At 42.4% G+C, this 19,728-nt stretch overlaps 1 protein-coding gene across 7 annotated transcripts in view; it reads right to left on the reverse strand.

Annotated features, from left to right (window-relative positions):
* CYP4F22 (cytochrome P450 family 4 subfamily F member 22) overlaps nucleotides 1–19,728 on the reverse strand; it is a 234,995-nt gene that overhangs the window by 137,073 nt on the left and 78,194 nt on the right. The window contains exon 3 of one of the 7 annotated variants that reach the window (XM_069230347.1): nucleotides 10,011–10,155. The exons of the other annotated variants lie outside the window; for them this stretch is intronic. Coding sequence (XP_069086448.1) covers nucleotides 10,011–10,155 — 145 coding nt within the window. The remainder of the gene's footprint in view (nucleotides 1–10,010; nucleotides 10,156–19,728) is intronic. 7 annotated transcript variants of the gene reach the window in all.

Raw genomic sequence — 19,728 nt, forward strand, 5'->3', positions numbered from 1 at the left:
AGAGCCAATGCAAAGAGCACAGTGTGACCACCTCCCACCATGTCATTATGAACAGTGACATTCCTGAGACACAAATGCATTCTGGGTGTGGTAGCCTCGGTTCGCTTTCAAGGAACTAATTAGACCAACACACCTGAATACAATGATTTGCAGGCAAAAACTTCAGGCATTGGAGCAGCTCTCGGTCCCCACTTCCTACAGTCCTTGGCAGACCTGAGAAAGGTGGGGTTTGCCTATGGCAGGAGCCCCCACTGCACTTACCCTTCTGCTGCTCTACCCCAGGCTGTAGACCACCAGGTAAGGTAGTTAAATACTAGAGCGGTGGAAGAGTAGCGCATGCACACCTTCCCTCAGATCTTTGGACAATAAAGTATCTGGTTGAGGTAGCACCAGCTATTCAACTGCCTCCTGCATCTCAGCTCAGACAGATGGAAAGATGGAGAAAGGTGCTGCACATTCCATCTCTTAGTAATACAAGGGACTAGGTTGGGGTTGTATTGTAATGTTGGCACTGTGGAACTGTTGCACCTGAAAGTACAAGTGCTTTCTGCAAACCTAGGCTTTTGTACCACATTCTTGATAAACACAAACGTTATTCAGTGTAGGTTTATGCTACTTTATAAGTTCAGCAATTTCTCAGCCAAACAGAAGAACCAGCCTTAAGGAAAAAAAAAATGTACTCACTTGTAGCGGTTGCTTTACAGTTTTAAACAATTCTAAAAACATAATCCTCTGCATTATTCACCAACTAGTGTCTGAGTCCAGAAAATAATGTAACAAAAATAAATCTTTTTGTTTTGTCCTCGCTACAGAGGTGGTTTGCACGACACATTAAAATGCTGAGAGTAAGCCCACAATGCTCCACTACATGACCACCATCTTTAGATTCTATCTTTCATATCAAGTTCCCAACCTCATGCCTGGGATTGAAAATTCACGCTCTTTGTAAATAAATATTACCACAACCCACTGCAGAGAGCCAAAGGAGTAAAAGTATTGCTGCCAGTTGATTAGATATACCAAGAATTGCAAGTGGGCAAAACTCAAACTTTGGTATTTTCAAACTTTTTGATGCATGGGTAGTGAAAATAAACATCTTTGAGGTCAATTCTCAGCCAAACATCATCCTCTAATAAAACTGAAATGATATCTACTTAAACGTCTCCTCGGCTCGGGATGTTCAGTGCATCAAACAGTGCCTGTACATTATCCAGACCTAGAAGTCCAGTGCCTACCCAAAGTTCAACTCAGGTAGGACAGATTTCCCTTTATTTTTCAAGAGCAACCCACAAGTAACAGTACAAAACTGGCACAAGTGCATGGGCCTCCAGAGTTTTGAACCCCAACATTCACCAAATACTAATCACTTGGATTCACCATTGACACTAGCTTTATCCTTAAGCAATACATTCCCAGAAAAACCCAAATATGACCTGCATCAGCCCTCTTTCCTACAAAAAGTGAAACTGTTTCTTACAGAACACAACTTCAGGACTGCTGTTGAGGCCCTCATTTCCTGAGCAAAGGGTTACTTCATTGTCTCAGACCCCACACTGGCACTCCTTAAGGGGCACCCTACATGCCACCCATGTCAGAGGCAGGGCTTAAAGAAATATGATCACACCACGCCCACCTACTAGAACTTCATTTGGTCCCCTTGTCGGTCTTCCCCATCTTCAAAGCTATCACGGGCAGCATCTCTGCTTATCTTGCAAACATGTTCAGCATCTCTGGTGATTCTTGGCACACCCGCAATCAGGACATCATCCCAGTCCAGATGAAGAAGTGTAAAAAATAATTAGGAGGCCTTTTCCATCTGATCCTAACTCAAGTTCAAGAAAAATACAATGACAAAAATCACACTGCACATATACAAACCGGTAGTAATACATTCCCTGTGATCAACCATCAAAGTTTTGCCACTAGGCGACCCCTTTTACCATGGATAAATAGCACTGCAGTGGAGGAAGCACACCGTAGGACATAACTGTCAAATCACTTAATATTGAAATAGCAACATCAAATATTCATGGTTAATCGTTGTCAGACTATTCAAACACTTATTTGAAGATATACATCTTTACTAAAATCTTTGTCAGGCCAACAATACTGGCAACGAGTTTTACAACTATGTACATCTTCAATAAAGCGACTTTATCTACAACAGAAGGAAATGTAGCATTATTCCTTTGACCCAAAACTTGTTTAACTATGAATATTTGGTGTTACCATTTCAATGTTAAGTTAATTGTGCTTTACAATATCTTACAGTGTTCTTCCTCCACTACTCTGTTCTCCTCCATCTAAGCACTCAGAATCTGGAACAACATCCCCATATCCATCAGGAATACCCTAATGCTGCTCCAATTTAGGAAAGTTGGAGACGCACCTCTTTAACGAACCCTACATTACAATATATTAACCATCTAGAAACCAAGTGCCTCTCACATAACTTGTTGACTTTAGGCTTCTTTTCCCTATACTACATATATTCTTTTGTGTTTTGGCTACGTTCTTACACTATAGAAATACCACACCTACATAATTTAAATTATTTATACTTAAACAATAAATTGTAAGAATGCCCGATTGTTGCTAACCTTTTAATTCATTATTTAGTAAGCCTTGTTAAAAGATATATTTAAAGTACTATTTAATTTTCAAAAAATTTTAAAAGCTTAATGTATTTTTTTTGAAAAAGTGTTTTTTTTTTTTTTTAAACGTGAAATGTATATACTTTTTTAGCAATTTCAAAATATACAATATACACACATACAATTTTAATGTTGATTTAATTTATCATTAGCTCCTATGGGGTGCTATTTTCATTCTCTTGTTCCACTGTTTTCTATCGGAGTGGGTGGCCATCTGTGTTTCGTGATGTACTCCAGGACAAGGCTCTACTACATGTATGCCTTTGTGACACCTATGAGGCTGTAGTAACTTTGCAAGTATAGTTTGTGAAATAAAACAAACTTACTCTTTTGTGAGTGTGTTTTTTATTTGCCATGCCTTTCTCATGCTCCACCTTATATTTCCCTAAACCCCTCCTACGTATAAGTAATTATTCCCTTTTTTCCACCATTTCCCTCGTTCCTCCCAGGGTTACTATCGATTTCTATACCTATGTTTGGTTAGGTCTCTGCATAGAATAGATAGGCGAGGCGAATGCGGAGGACTAGGTTTGTGAAATTGCATTTTATTGAATCTGAGTAGCACCTAGATAGCATACTATAAAATGCAGTTTGTGAATCGAGTTCAGTATGTTTTAAATCGCGGCAGCTCTGCCAACGCAGTCCCCAAGCACTGCACCAACATTCAGATTTGGCCCCCATTGTGCACTGTAATGACATCATAGCAGTGCACAACCGTCCTCAGAAAAGGCAGAAGGCCAAGCACAACTTTATTTTTACCATGTATTTGAGAAAGGAACAGCACCTTTTATGATCAAAACAGCTTTTTGCTGCTGCCAACTAATGAAATTCGACCCCAAAACATAATTGACAGGAAACCGATTCACATTTAGCTAGCAGATGACATGATGTGACAAGGAGCTGAATTACAAACAGCACCACGCCTGGACAAATACATTTTGTACTGGTCATTACAATCACTGGTCAGCAGGTCCAGGGTACGAAATTCTACCACCACCGGTACGAAACAGCCCGAGAATTGTGCAATTGATTCAGTGGACTTCAGATGCATGGACGTTTACATCATTAAAAAATAAAAAAGGCCAACTTCTCTGTCTCTTCTGCCCTCCAGCACGTTAGATTGTTTTGTTGCACTAGCTGTCAAGGTTTCTAATGATTGTATTGAATATCTGATTGGTTAAAGTTCACCCTATTACATCTCAGTGCGCTAACTGCCAGCTGCAGAAATCCACGAGCAAACACTCCCATTAGTGAACATATAAGGTCACTATTTTATCACCTTTGCTGGTGCCTAATAAGAAAGAGCTTCTGAATTAAAGTGCCAGGTGCCACACTGAAAGCAGTTAACAGCAAAGCACCTGAATAAAAAACAAGGAATTAAGCTACTGTGTCCCTCCAAGTGGCCTAAGACCCATCGATAAAATGTTGATCCTTCCTAAGTCAGTAAAACCTGCTGAGTAACAGTGAGGAGAGATTTTAGGTCTATGAAGCAGCAAGACTGTGCTAAAGCACACTGTAAAAGCTATGTCTGTTTACAACTCTAAAGTGAACCAGATCTACTCAAACACAGCATTTTGAAATATTACAGCCTTTTCCATTTTAGCATTGTTTTGGTGTTGTATAGAAAATTAAATCCTAATCAAGCAGACTGATAATGCTACCACACTTTGGATCTGATTTGAAGCACATGTTCGCTCCGACCTAGACTTCGTCATTTCACTATATTCTGTTTATTCTACAACACCCAAAGCAAGCCACATTCACTTGGATATCCCTTGTGACTTACAAACATGCCTACAGACATTTGCAACAGGGGAGGATGGAACTGTGCAGCAGAGTGACTAAATTATGCAGTAAGAAAAGGCAAATTATTCAGTGTATTGCAGTACATTTTGTGACAGCGCTACTGCATTATTTTGTATTTTTAGGTCTCACATTGTTGCTTGTCCTCTGCTCCCTTGTCCCTTCCTGCCTTGTATTAGCCTCTTGTGTTGTTGCTTGCCCCACCCTCCAGTACCACAAGGGGAAAAAAAGGCTCTGATGTAGCCAATGAGGGCCACTTCACAGAACGTTTTTTTAAAACCGATCAGCACTGCAAGGCTTTTGTCTCTGACCATGATTGGCGGTCAAGACCACCTGCTCTGGCACCTGGAGCACCATCACCTGCCAGTATACCAAGACTAGTGTGCCCTGTGAGGAAGGGAAGAGCACTGAAGGGAGTGAGGTCCAGTGGGGAACCCTGTCAAGTGGACTCCCTTCACTATGTGTGACTAGACGGCTCCTGCACCGATCAAGCCATTGCCTGTGCCAGTTGTAAAGTGAGCCATGTGCATTACTGTGCCGATCAGGCCAGAACCTGTGTGCAGTGAAAAGCCACCGACCCATATGCCAGGAGGGGTCTCCATGAGGAGATAGCAGTTCTGTGAGGGCTGTAGCCCTTGTGTGGAGGCAAGGCACAAACCTGAATGCCAGGAAGTGTCTCCACCAAGATGATCACTGTCTGATCAGGCCAGAGCCTGTGTACAGTGAGCCCGTATGCCCCATATGCCAGAGGGGGAACTGGGACCAGCATGACACGTAACCTGGTTGGAGTTGAAGTAAGAACACAGTGGGGAACCCTGAATACCAGCACTAGGATGCAGGATTCACACCAGGATCTTTGCATCAGCCATCCCCCAACCCCACCACGGGAAGGACCAGAAACTTATCTTGTGTGGAAAAGCCACAAAGAACCTCCAGTCCTGAGAGGATGCGAGCACGTGTGAGGAACATTACAACTGATATGTGCAGCCCACTTGGGCCGCGTGCTGTGAACTCGCCTAAATTAGCAGCTGCATCTCTAGCACCCACGGAAGGGGTGCCCTTTCTGGAACTCCAATTGCTCCGAAAGTTCAGGTGCAGGTAAGACTGACTTTGGGCCAATTAGCCCAGAGTCAACTTGCTTGTTAAGTTAGCACTGTGGGACTGGAGCATTATTGACTTTAATATAGAGCCTGAGTGCACTCTTGAGACTGAGTACTAGTGGGGCTTGCCGTGGATGTTGCCTTCAGTAAATGGGAAATGACCACTATCCCTAGGAGGGCCTAAAGAGAAGGACAGTGGGAACTGCCCCCGAAACTAAAACTCTAGAATCCTGACTTCAGGAGGGACAGTGTAGTTGTGTGTGAATGTCATATTTACCTATGTGCTGCAGCGGTAAAATAAACGACTTAACAGTGAGCATTTGGCTGGATAGCCATTTATTGATCAGTGTATTTTGAGTTGTGAGCATGTGTTCACCACCAGTCTCCACCTCTCAACAAGGGAGCCGAGGACTGCTCAGACCATGCTGTTGGAAATGACCCTTTCTGCAAGGTTATCCCCAGACTTCTTGCCTTCTTCGTCCTAGGTTCCTGAACTTGTTTTTTGTTGGTTTTAAGATTCTTGGCACTGCTGACCAGTGCTAAAGTGCAGGTACTTTGTGCACTAAACATGGTAACATTTGCTTCTCTACAATTGGCATGTTTAATTTACTTGTAAGTCCCTAGTAAAGTGCACTATATGTTGCCAGTGCCTCTAAATTAAATACTACTAGTAGGCATGCAGCAGTGATTGTGCCACCCACTACAGTCAAACATGTCTCAGGCCTGCCACTGCCGAGCAGGTGTGTGCAGTTTTAAACTGCCATTTGGACGTGGCAAGTGCACCCACTTGGCAGGACCAAATCTTTTTTTATTACAAAAAAGTCACCCCTAAGAGATGCCCTAGATAGCCCCGTAGGGCGGGGTGCAGTCTATTTAAGATGTTGGATGTGTACTTTTTAAGTTTACATGTCCCAGTAGTTAAAAAAATAAATAAATAAACCGGATTACATTTGTTTTTCACTAAGCATAGCTTATCTCTCCCAAAGGTTAACAGTGGGGGTTACCAGGAAGCAGCATTTTAAGTGTAACTTCCAATTGGGAAAAGATAGAAATTTGGAGTATGATGTCTCTAGACTCACAATGTAAAATCACAACTTATGGTGAAATCAGATTTTAAATTGTAAGTCTGAAAATGCCACTTTTAGAAAGTTGGAATTTTCTTACTTTAACCATTCTGTGCCTCTGTCTGTCTCTAAATCCACATATGGGGTTGGTGATAGCTGGGCTTTGTGCATTCCCCCTAGACAGTCATACAGTGGGAGTTTAGATGTGACTTAATGGGCCTTTAACTGGCTTGATGGGGGGGGGGGGGGGGTGCTTAGCACTGCCTCACTTACACTTGAATATGGCTGTGCCTCTCCCCACACAAAGGGCTGCATAACCCCCTGTACACTGTCTGGAGCAAGGGAAGGAAGGGCAGAGATTCTGTGACCTTCAAAGGCCTTTTTGAGGTCTACCCTACTTCAAAGGCACATTCAGGTAGAAGTCCTTGACCCCAAACCCTGACCCCCACCTCCAATGCCCCCCAAATCAGATTATCCTTGGTTACTGGAACCAAAGATAATCTGCCAGGAAGAAGGACTCCTGTGCTGCCAGGAGGGAGTGCAACTCTGCAAGTGCATTGCTGTTTTGGCCTACTGTGTGCTGTGCTATAGGAAGGACTGCTACTTTGCTGTGTTGGCCTGCCACGTCTCGCCTGGAGTGAGAAGGACTGGACTTGTTCGCTACATCCTTGAACCCAAGATTTTCCAAGGGCTTGTTGGCTTGCCCCCTGTTATCCGCAGTCTCAGGGACATCAAAGACGGCCTGCAACTCTCCTGGAGCTGCTGGACTCTGCCATCTACGAGTCCTACCCTTGTCTGGAGTCCCCCTCCAATCCTGGGCTTCAGAAGTGGGGTTCGCAGCTGATTTCTGCCAAAAGTGACTCACTGTGCCCTCAACGTTTAGCTCCATCAAAGGTACTGTTTCAGTGGGCCCTGCGTGGGTTCTGTAGCAGGCCTACCCTCCATCACAGTGGGCCTGGATTTTGGATTTGCACTGGTCCCTCACGACCTCAAGTAATCTTTTGCACTGTTTTCACATTTGATCTTTAAAAATTCATACCTCGACTTCTACTTATTGGATTTTTGTTGTTTGGTCTTATTTTACTATTTTGCTGAACTGATGTTGAGTTTTTTTGTGGTATCTTTCACAGTTTTACTCTAATTGAATGTTTCACAAACTTTACACATTGCCTCTTAAGTTACGTCTGACTCCTCTGTGCCAAGCTACCAGAGAGTGAGCACAGTTTAATTCAGGGTGTGTATCTGGCTTACCCTAACTAGGACTGTGGTCCCTACTTGGACATGGTGCATACCTCTGCAAACTAGAGACCCAATTTCTAACACATGCTATTTCTGAATAAAGTGATGAATGGGTACTTTTTCCAGGTGCTCTGTGTCCATAGTAGGTCTGGCCTCAGTAAAACACCTTGACCCCCACAGTTGGCTCAGTAACCTCTGGAAGCCCCATGAAAGGCACTCAGACAGTAGCATAACAATGGATCTCATGGGCCTGGATTGAATTCTACTCTTGATGAGCAGCCAGTGAAAGTGTCATGAGACAGCCTGCATGTGCCTCTGACACAGTCTTAGTGCATAGCAGAAATCAGCAGATTTAAAGGACGAAAACACACAATTTACTAACCTACTTCTCTTGGTTTGTATCACAGGTGCACTTAGACCTGTTGTGTACTGCATGGGACCAACATGAACACTTGTTAAAAGAAGTATGAACTAAAGTAATTCTGAGCAACCACCAGAGCGTACACAGCCATTCTAAAGGACATGCCACCATTTCTGTAACTCAAACTGCACATAAGTAGGCCCTGAATTTACCTCCTGTGTTCATCCAGCCAGCCTGGGGACTGTCATCACCAGCAATCTGATCCAGCTTCAGTTACCCAGAGTCGAAAGTTGCCACCTAACTCATTTAACAATAGTTACCACAGCTGCCACCCCGGATAGTCTCTTCCAACCTTTAAATACAAGTCTCAGCAATTACAAATGCCAATACACACTAACCATAGCTGCCATGACCAGTGATCGCATGCAACCCAAAGTCTTCCAGACTTCCAACAACTCAGATCTCATCCAGAATCAGTATCACCAAAAGCAATCCTAACCATTAAACTAATCTTAGTAAATTTACATTATGTATCACCACCAGGGAGCTCAATCAATAGCAGGGCTACATCAAGTGCTTTACGATACAATAGGACCATTGTTCGCTAGACTCCACCACCACTATATCCAACCACACTTACCCCAAATGCTATCATCAAGGATTTAAACCAACCCTTGCAACAACTTCACCATGACTTTAACAGACCTAAGACCATCATCCAACTAATTGTACCTCAAGAAGCACCACTCATGATGTCATTCACACTTCACACCACAACATAACACAATCAATACCAACATGCAACTTCATATACTGCAGATAATAGGTATGGCAATATTTAGTAATCATCACCTGCTCCAACTTTCCAAAGTTCATGAAATTCATCATTAACTCTGCATAACTGCCAACTATTTACTCTTATAAAGTAACAAGACAACTGGGAGAAAAGCAAAACGTACATGATTTTCATGACAATATTTGCATATCGGTATAAGTTTGGGTTTTGTTTCCCACTAAGTGCCATTAAAAAGCCCCACATAACATTTACAATATTAAGAATAATAATTCTAATGTAACTCCTAAAAGGCATCTATAACTACGAAACTATGATTTGCAGCTTGCTAAAGCTAAGAATGTTTGAATTTACCTTAAAAAAAAAAAAAAAAAAGTATTGTACGTACTTATACTTGTTTAAAACATCTTTTGCAGAAATTGTTTTACTGAGCCTGATATTTCAGAAAAATGTTTCAGAAACCTGAGTTTCAATTAGAAAATCATGATCAATGGAGAGGCCCTCAAAAATGTTTAAAACTCTCCAACTTCAACAAACTGAATGTTTTAAATATGCAGAGTTATGTTTACACAAAATACCATTCTACAGATCTGTAGAACTATTCAACCACCACCAAGCTAAACTACCATTGTCTGCAGTTTCAAACTCTACCATTATCATCACCACCATCATCATCATCACCGCCACCACCACCACCATCTCATTTATATGGAGAACATATACCACCATCACCACTAAACAAACCCATTCACACCAGAACTGTCCAATATTGTGAAGGTCAAATTTCAGGATACCCACATGAGATACATTTATATAAACTGAATCTAAATATAATAATGTTTCTATTTATTGGTTATCCTGAAAGTCTACCACTGCGCCCCTCATCAATGACCACGGTTGGACATTTGTGATCTACACCAAGCAGTGGTACAACTAATAACCCAATAAAGACATGCAGAATTAACCTACCCCAAGCACCATCACAAGTTACTGTACCTGACGCGATCATCAAAGGCTTAACATACTCTGGATGCACAAGGGACACAAATGGAATGAAGGGTCCAAACCATGTCAGGATTACATGTGGCAATGTTTTAACTCTCTCTGAAACTTCTTTCAAACCCTCTTCATCTGGATTAAACTGGAAATTAACCATAAAAAAAAAACAACCAGCTGTTAATAATTACTGCTGTCTCAGACCCATTTGCAGCGATAATACATTAAGTTGCCCATTTTATATGTTTAAATGTGGAGGGTGATGTATTCTTTTTAGATATTAATCTTAGCAGTTTTTATGATGTAATTGAATTTATGAAATGGTTTTAACTGGATGAGTATTTTCTTTTCATGTGGTCATGCTTTTATGATTACATTTATAATCGAAATAAAGAAATTAAATTCACATTAAGTCAAATATAGTGGGGTACAGGGCAGGGGTCTAGCTTGCAAGAGTATGTTTTGGTAGGTGGCATGAGGGTCTACTAGTGCAGGTTCGCCAATTACACACATTGTTCCACACTAAGTTTTACTTTCCTTTATAGTGCATCGTTATGTCCCTTCCATTCCCACTAAGGAGGTTCATGGTGCACTTATGGAAGACACACAGTCTGCTGAAGGAAGACAAGCAATGGGACTTCCAACTCTGTAGGGTCCTTAAAGATAATATCTCACATATATAAAAATACTGTTCTCCACATCCAACAGACCTTCATGCAATCAGTTAGATTGGGAGTGATCCTAAATGTGAGAAAGTAGCCTCTTTTTTAGCATGGCTACCCCATTTTTGGCCTGTTTGTCAGTGTGTTTTTACTGTCTCACTGGGATCCTGCTAGTCAGGACCCCAGTGCTCATAGTTTGTGGCCTATGGGTGTTGTCCGTATTCTTGACTGTGTCACTGAAGTTCTGGCAACCAGAACTCCAGTGCTTATGCGCTCTCTGTGTACCAAATTTGTCACTATAGTTTAGTGATTCCATATTCCAATTCTGATTGGCACACTGGACCCCTCTTATATGTCCCTAGTCTTTGGTAGCTAGGTACCCAGGGCATTGGGGTTCCAGGAGATCCTTATGGGCTGCAGCATTTCTTTTGCCACCCATAAGGAGATCATACAAACCTTTCTTCTGGACTGCAACTGCAGCCCGAGTGAAATAGTGCACACACTATTTCACAGCCATTTTTCACTGCACCAGGAAACTTATAAGTCACCTATATGTCAAACCTTCAATTATTGAAGGTTAGGTGCAAAGTTACTGTGTGTGAGGGCACCTTTGCACTAGTGAAAAGGTGCCCCCACAATGTCCAGGGCCAATTCCCAGGACTTCGTGAGTACGGGGACACCATTATAAGCGTGCACTACATATATGTAGCTTCACAATGGTAACTCAGAATATGGCCATGTGAGGTTTCTAAGATCATGGAAGTGAACCCCCAATCCAACGATGGTATTGGGGGGCCAATTCCATGCACCCGAGGGATCCACCATGGACCCCCAGTACTGCCAAACCAGCTCTAAGGTTTCCACTGCAGCCCCAGCTGCTGCCACCTCACAGACATGTTTCTGTGGATTGAGCAGCTCAATCCTAGGAAGGCAGAACAATGCATTTCCTTTAGGAGAGGGGTGTTACACCCTCTCCCATTGGAAATAGGTGTTACAGGCATGGGAGGGGTATCCTCCCAGACCCTCTGGAAATGCTCTGAAGGGCACAAACAGTGCCCTCCTTGCATAATCCAGTCTACACCAGTTCAGGAATCCCCAGTCCCTGCTCTGGCGCAAAACTGGACAAAGGAAAGGGGAGTGACCACTCCCCTGTCCATCACCATCCCAGGGGTGATGCCCAGAGCTCCTCCAGAGTGTCCCTGGAGTTCGCCATCTTGGATTCCAAGGTGTGGGGACCCTCTGGAGACCTCTGAGTGGCCAATGCCAGCAGGTGATGTCAGAGACCCCTCCTGATAGGTGCATACCTGGGTAGGTAGCCAATCCCCCACTCAGGGCTATTTAGGGTCTGTACTCTGGGTGTTTCCTCAGATTCGGTTTGCACGATTCCTCCAGGACTCCTCTGCATCCTCTGCTTCAGCTTCTGACCATCAGATCACCCGCAGACTGCCCCAGGAACCACTGTAACTGCAACAAAGCATCCATGAAGACTCATGTGACCTGCAACTTCAGTTCCTGACAGCAATCGCAACAGTTTCTAAGGTCTGCATGCTCTGAAGACTGCCTGTCTTCACCCTGCACCAGAAGAACCAAAGGAATCTCCCGTGGAGTAACAGAGTCACTTCCCTGCTTCAGCAGGTACCTCTCAGCGACGACAACTGGTACTCTGGGACTCCTCTCCTGTCGACGAGCGGGATCCTTGGAACACAGGTTGTGGACCGAAGTGACCCAGACTGTCCAAAGGTCCAGCTGTCAAAATTTGGTGGAGGTAAGAGCTTGCCTCCCCGTGCAGTGACAGTGCCCCTGTGCACTGTATCTTCTGCAGCTCCTTGGGCTTCTGTGCACGTCTTCCAAATGTTCTTTGTGCACAGCATAGCCCAGGTCCCCTGCACTCCATTATGCGACGCACAGCTCTGAGTTGTTCTCCGGTGGCATGGGATTCTCCAGTGTAGTGCTGCGATTACTGCACTTAGCAACTCCTTTGTCCCCGTGTTCTGGGACTCCCGTGGCCACTGCCTGGTCTTCTGAGGGCTCTCTGAAGTGCTGAGTGCTCCCTCTGTCTCCTCAGTCTGAGTTGAGACCCCCGGTCCCTCCTGGGTCCAGGCAGCTCAGTTTTGACACAAACCGCGTACTTGTGTGAACCAAGGCTTGTTGGCGGAATCCAGCGACGCAAACAGCCTGCATCCAACAACTTGACATAAGACATCTCTTGCACCAAGCAGGAACCCACAGCTATCTTCTTTGGTGCATTTCTGTACTTTTCTTCAAACAGGAGAATCCACTTTTGCACCTTCTTCCAGGTGGGCAAGGGCTCCCGTTCTTCCTGGACTCTTCTTTGATTTCTGGACTTGGTCTCCTCTCTCCATAGGTCTTCAGTTCCAGGAATCCATTGTTGGTTGGTTGCGGTCTTGCTTGGTTCTTGCATAATTCTTCATCATGACTTGTAGTGTGTTCTGAGGAAACTTGCTGTACTTTACTTCTGCTTTCCTGGGCTCTGGGGTGGGGTACTTTACTTACCTTTGGTGTTTTCCTACACTCCCAGATCCCCTCTACACACTACACTTGCCTAGGGGGGAATTCAACATTTGCATTCCACCATGTTAGTGTATGGTTTGTGTTGCCCCTAGGCCTATTGCAATCTATTGTATTTTCTACTGTCTGCACTATTCTATGACTGTTTACTTACCTGATTTTGGTTACTAGTGTATATATTGTGTATAATACTTACCTACAGAAGGAGTATTGGCTTTAAGATATTTTTGGCCTTGTGTCACTAAAATAAAGTATTGTTATTTTTGTTAACACTGTATATTGTCTTTTATTGTGTATACGTACTGTGTGACTATAGTGGTATTGCAAGAGCTTTGCATGTCTCCTAATCCAGCCTTGGCTGCTCTGCTACAGCTACCCCTAGACAGCCTAAGCTGCTAGACATTGCCTACATTTCACTAATGCCTGGTATAAGGTCCAAGTACCTTAGGTACCCACTACAAATCAGGCCAGCCTCCTATACTAAAGATGACAGAAAACTTAAACTGGTTCATGTGGACCTTCTGCTCAAAAAGAGGGTGCAAGCCAAGGACCAGAACTTTTCATTGATAAAAGTAGATGTCCAGACGCAGAAGGCAGCAGTTCAAAAAAAAAAAAAAAAAAAAAAAAAAAAAGCTGACAAGATACGCTCAACCTCACACTCTTGTTGAGCAGAAACTGCAACAGAGCAGTGCACAGTCTGAAACTTCAGGACCCAATGCCAGAAAGAGGACACACTTCAAAACAATCTAGTCACTAGGTCTGGCATATAACGCTATCCCTTATGGCCAACCCTACTAAGAACAAAGTTTACTCTTCATTTTAAATTGACATTGAGGAGCAACGGGGTAATGTGTGTATATCAGTATTAGGACATACAAAAGCACATCATCCATAAATAACTGAATTACCAAAAGCACTGACATAGTACCCACACTCAACAATAACTTGGGGCTTTCAAGTGGCTCTAAGGTGGCATGTCAGAGTTTCGGAGGATATCACAGACCAATGGTTTACATGAGGTCTTAATCCGAAAATGCATCCTATTCTCAAAAGGGTCCTCTAAGTGAGATTTTGAACAACCGTATCCACTGGCCATCAATTTATCCCTTTTGGGAAGATGAATGAACCAACCAAGGAAAGTCTTACGAGTTTAAACAATCAGAGCTTTTACCACAGCACCATTTACAAAGACTGTTGTTGCGTGATTAGTTGGTATAAGCTACTCCCACAAGCCAGTCTGAAAAAAAATAGGTTGTGGTTTTTAAGATCATTAGTGGATTCTCAATTTCCACAGAAAAAGCCTCCCATGGATTTTCATTGAAATAGATCATAACCAAGAATGTAGAGAATGTTTGCACTCACATTCAAGGGGACAGGGACATACTTACAAACTTTTTTGGAGATTGCAAATGGGCAGATTTGCAGAATGTCAAAGTGTGATTCGATTTGGCTTTGTGAATAGGTATTTGTAAGCAGTGTGGTCAGGGTGTTCCTTTCAAATACCAATTTGCAGGGGTATGTATTCAAGTTTTACAACTGGATTCGGGTTGCAAAACATTAATATTTTATCACTTCGTACCACCTCCTCAAAGGAGGTGGTAACCCATTCGCACATGGGAGGGGGTCCCAAGGGACAACTGACTTCCCCTTTGAGAATGTTAAAAAAAAAATCTAAGGGCAGACAGCGGCCGCACGGATCCACTGCCTATCCTTAAAAAAAAACAATTAAACTTAAGGTTCATTTTCTTTATTTTAAAGGCATCTATTATCCTTTCAGAAAAAAAGGGCTCAGATATTCCTAATGGGACAAATCGCAAACGACACCATTAATATTTATGAGGTAGGTCGATTTGCGACCTTACTAGGAATCACTATATTAAGAATAAGTCTTTAGTACGCTAGACATTGTATTACTGTATAAAGCTGGTTATATAAAACAAAATTATATTTTTATCGACCAGAAACTTATTTGTGAAACAACCTGTTTACTAATGGTTGGTTTGATAAATAAGGAATCTGAGTGTATTGTAATCAGGCTTATCTAAATAATATTTATTAGGTAGGTAGCAAATTGTGATTTATCACAATCTCAGGGATAGTGCCTTGCAAGGGTCAGAAGACCACTATGCCTGTGATTGCTTATAAAACATTTTTTTTTTTTTTAAAGCATCCATAGTGCTTTAACACGAAACCGGGCTGATTTCACCCCCTCCCACACACAAAATGTTCTTTTTTTTTAATTTCAGTGAGAGTTTTGTCAATGGTTTCCTGGACCACTACCTTCTCCCCCTGAAACCTTCAGTCCCAATTAACAAAGAAAAGGGTTTCAAAGGGAACCCCTTCCCTTTTACAAAGCAGCCACCACACATCATGGGGCCAATAACTTTTAAATGATTTGTAACTGCTATTATGGTCACAAACCATTGATATGTATACACAGAAATCACCACATAAAAGGGATTTCCACAATGTGCCACTTCCACGGTGTGATTAATAATACATTTCTCAATCTATTTTAGCAGTGGTAAAACATTGCCAAATCCCAAAACGGGTTTAGTATATATGGTGAAACTTTGGAATGCCTGCAAACCCAATAATTTGGCGAATCATAGAGTTTGAGACCAATATCTGATAGATTTTAAGGTTTCAAACTGAGCTACGTAATGTTCCTCATATATAGGTCCTCGATATAAATTGTTTTAGTAATTCTTTCAATTGCTACAGAAAAAAAGTTTTACAAATTTAGAGATGTTCTGGCGAAAAAGGTGTTAGAGAGAAAGCCACTGGCTGGACAAGTCTGAGTATAGCATTATACAATGAAACCACCCACCTATAAGTGTCTCCCCAAATGTTAAGAGAACGACCCCTTATGTTGGCAACTACTCCTTTAGAGAAGTTCATAATGAGATCTCCATCCTGGCCAGACATCCCTCATCACAATTGTTAACATACAACATTTTATTGAGACCCCGTTTAATCTTGGGCGATGACACCTCCTCCATCCAGGCATCCCAAATAATCCTAACTTAAGAGGAGGGGAATTTATAGTTACAGACGTCTTCTCATTGTTGGTAGAACTACCTTCATGCTGATGTCCAGTTTCATGAATTGGACACATCTGGCCCATCAGGTAGACACTCCTGTAAAAGTCCACCACCACACCTCAGGAAATGGCAACCCCCTGCAAAGTGCCCTCCAACATGGCTTGGAAAATACCTAGAATGTCCATCACTCCACTACTAATGAATGTCTGGTAGTGGAAACAGCATTCCCAGGAATTTACGGTCAGGAACTGCCACTCTTATCTACCATCTAGGGCCTCCAGTAAACCCCTGGATAGAGAGATTCTAGTTTTGTCACTATCCTTCTAGCGACAATGAAACATTCACCAATTCTGAAATAGGTGAACAGTTTACTACCACTCTATGCCAATCTATCCTGGCCAGAATGAAGCACTAAGACTCCTGCTTCTGACATGCAGAACACTGGTGACTCGCAGGTAGTGTGGGAGGGGGAGCAGATGTTTGGTTGTAGAAGGCTTCTTCCCCCCCCCAAGTCTGTAGATACATACATTCTAATTCACTATATCCATGTGTTCCAACTATGTCTACTAAAGAAAAGAAAACATGTCTAAACTTAAAATAATTCAGCAAAGTGGCCATGGGCTGGGACAATATCAGGACTGTGATAATAAGTGATGACTTGATGAAAACTCATCATGTCCAATCAACAGTCTGGTCATGTGAACTATGCATTCCCCAATGAACAAAGGAAAGCAAACAAGAGTAATGCCAATCCTTCCACCGAGGACTCACACATCATGTGTTCACCATAGAACATGACAACGTATCAGAAGCATTTTAATATCGGATATAGCTCATGGTGGCACTTGGCCCATAAAACACTGAACAAATATATAAACTGCAAATTTGGCAAACACAAAACGTCTCTCACAATGATTTTAAATAAACAGGGTGCTCAAATGTTCCTGTGTAGCACAAGCTGTGGCGAGCTGACATTAACCTAAGTCTAGTGAGATCTCTTCATTATTAAGTAGCATTGCCCGCGTACAGTCTCAGAATTCCAGTGTGGAGCAAAACTAGTGTGTCTCATGGATACAACCAAGTACATAAAAAGTCAGGCCAGTGAGGAGGTATCAGTGGTTCTCTCTGAGGGAGAAAAGGATGGGTAAGGAACCTTGGGAGGAGGCTTATCCATGAAGAAAATATAAGGGACTGGGTGGGTAAGTCATTGGGAGGATGTACTGTAAATTTGCAAACAGTATTGGCACTTGAACAAGGGAGATTACCAGCATTTCTGTCCTGCAACCAGAGCAACAGAGAGGGTACTAGGTTATACAAAACTTGGCAGAGCCAATAAGTCTCACCTTGTGGACCCATTCGTTTAGCCAATTATGTTTTCTGTGCAGCATTGGCAAAAAAAATATATATATATTAAAATGCGATGACTCATTCACTGTTGATAAATGTGTCATATTATTGATGCATTCATGCGTGACCAAGCATGTGCGCACCCACAGAATTAACGGGTGCCACTTTTTGAATTATTGGCTGATCTCAGATGGAGGACACCAGATATAGAAGTAAAGAAACAAAAGAACTGTTAAGCGTGCCAAAGCATTTTATTTTTATAGCAGAGCACCCACCAGCATAAGGCAGCTACTGGGCCCACTAAAAATCGCAAAAAATGTAAATTGTCCGTAGATTGGGAAAACAATGGTGGAGGTGGTGGGAGGAAGCAAAAGAGGGGGATGAGGGAAAAAATTAAAATACGCTGGTGAGTAATCAAAAGAAAAGCACACCATGGAGAACAAGAAGCATGGGGAGAACAAGAAGCAGGAAGAGGAGTAGAAGGAAAAGAGAGAAGGGAGAAGAGAGGGAGAAGAGAAAGAAGAAGAGATAGAGGGTCGGGTGTTTTGGGGGTGGCAGGCTAGAGAGCTAGAAAAGACACATGCACTCACCGAGTGCTGAAAGAAAAAGAAAGAAATTGCTCAGTTAAAAAAAGAGCAATGGAAGAGTATGACGCAGCCAAGCTGAAGGATGGTAAAGATGCTATGCTCCAAGGGAGGGACAAACACATGATGGACAAGCAGGCAATTGAATAAGAAGCAAGCAAATAAGAATGACAATAAAGGCAATCAGTGGTAGGCAATACGTTAACCCAAAACCCACTGCAGGTTTGGTAATCTCACAAGAGATCTTTCACAACCAGACAGCTTCTGCTTTCTGGCTGGTGAGACCTACAAATTAATTGAGAAAAACTGGAAATTAATACAGAAGTGAAGAACAAGAAATTATGAAATAAAACCAGATTAGTAATGTTTGGAATTAAAGTAGCAAGTTACTCATTCACAAACATTGGAAACAGTGCAACTTGGTGGCAGGAGAGGGCAGAGCCAAGCAGAGATCAAGAGAACGAGAACGATTAAATAGTTCATAAACTTCCAGTCCCCGTCAAACTGCAAATTATTTTCCTGAAGTAGTCATCCACCTTCGACAACTGCACATAGTGAGAGGAACCTCCTTGTTACTCAAGGCAGAACCAAGATGCAGCCAGCTGTATGAACTGTCAGGAGACAGTAAGAGAAGGAGAGACAGAAACGGCCTAGAAATAACCTGTCAAGGAAATAGAAAGTATGGCTTGCATATCAGAGTGGCGAAGGTTTGAAACTTAAAACAGGAGTGGACGTATGGGGCTTCCCCAGCCTCAATATGCAAAAAAAAATTAAAAATTGAGTTGTCTCCATTGAAAAAGAAAATAATTAAAAGTATGTTTTTTGTGATGGGGGGGGAGGGTTTGTTGATTGCAATTACTTGTGTTCCTCGAGTGGTAGGGATCATATTAGAGGTGTTTTTTGTGATCAAGAACTGGCAAAGGGTCTCATTGTGGAAACATTCCAGCTGGTGGTAAATTACACTCTTAATAGAGGTAATATCGGTAGTTTGCTAATAATATTGGTGGAAATCTTGGACGAATAACAATTACGTTTTACTTCTAGCATTATGGCACAACTGTCTGCAGCAGGTGGAACACACTTCATGCTGGGGAAAGAACCATCGATAAAACAACTGGCCAAAAATTGTAAATGAATTGTATTAGTGGAGCCAGTGGTCCTATGACAAAAACACTCCTTTGCCATCACTGGGGTGGATTGCGAATAAAGCTTATGTGAGTTTCCAGCAGTTACTGGTTTCCTCTAGTGGCTGTTAGCTTTGTTATATACAACACTGCATCAAAGCTGATGCAATTTTAGATAGTTAACATGATTTGATGGAGGGGAGTTTAGTGGAAAAGAGATAACCGCCGGTACCAAAATTACTAACTGTCCAGCATTTAATAGTGGAAGTAACTTCACTTCAGGCACTAAACTGGAACAGTGCACATCTCCCCTTTTGTAATGGGTGTAATACTGCTACAGCCGATTGTTGCCTATTAACATTAACAATATTACAAAGGCTCTTTCTGTAATGCGGCCTCTCAGTCCATGAACACATATTTTGTAATGT

This window comes from Pleurodeles waltl, chromosome 4_2 (assembly GCF_031143425.1).
Source record: "Pleurodeles waltl isolate 20211129_DDA chromosome 4_2, aPleWal1.hap1.20221129, whole genome shotgun sequence".
Taxonomy (NCBI): domain Eukaryota; kingdom Metazoa; phylum Chordata; class Amphibia; order Caudata; family Salamandridae; genus Pleurodeles; species Pleurodeles waltl.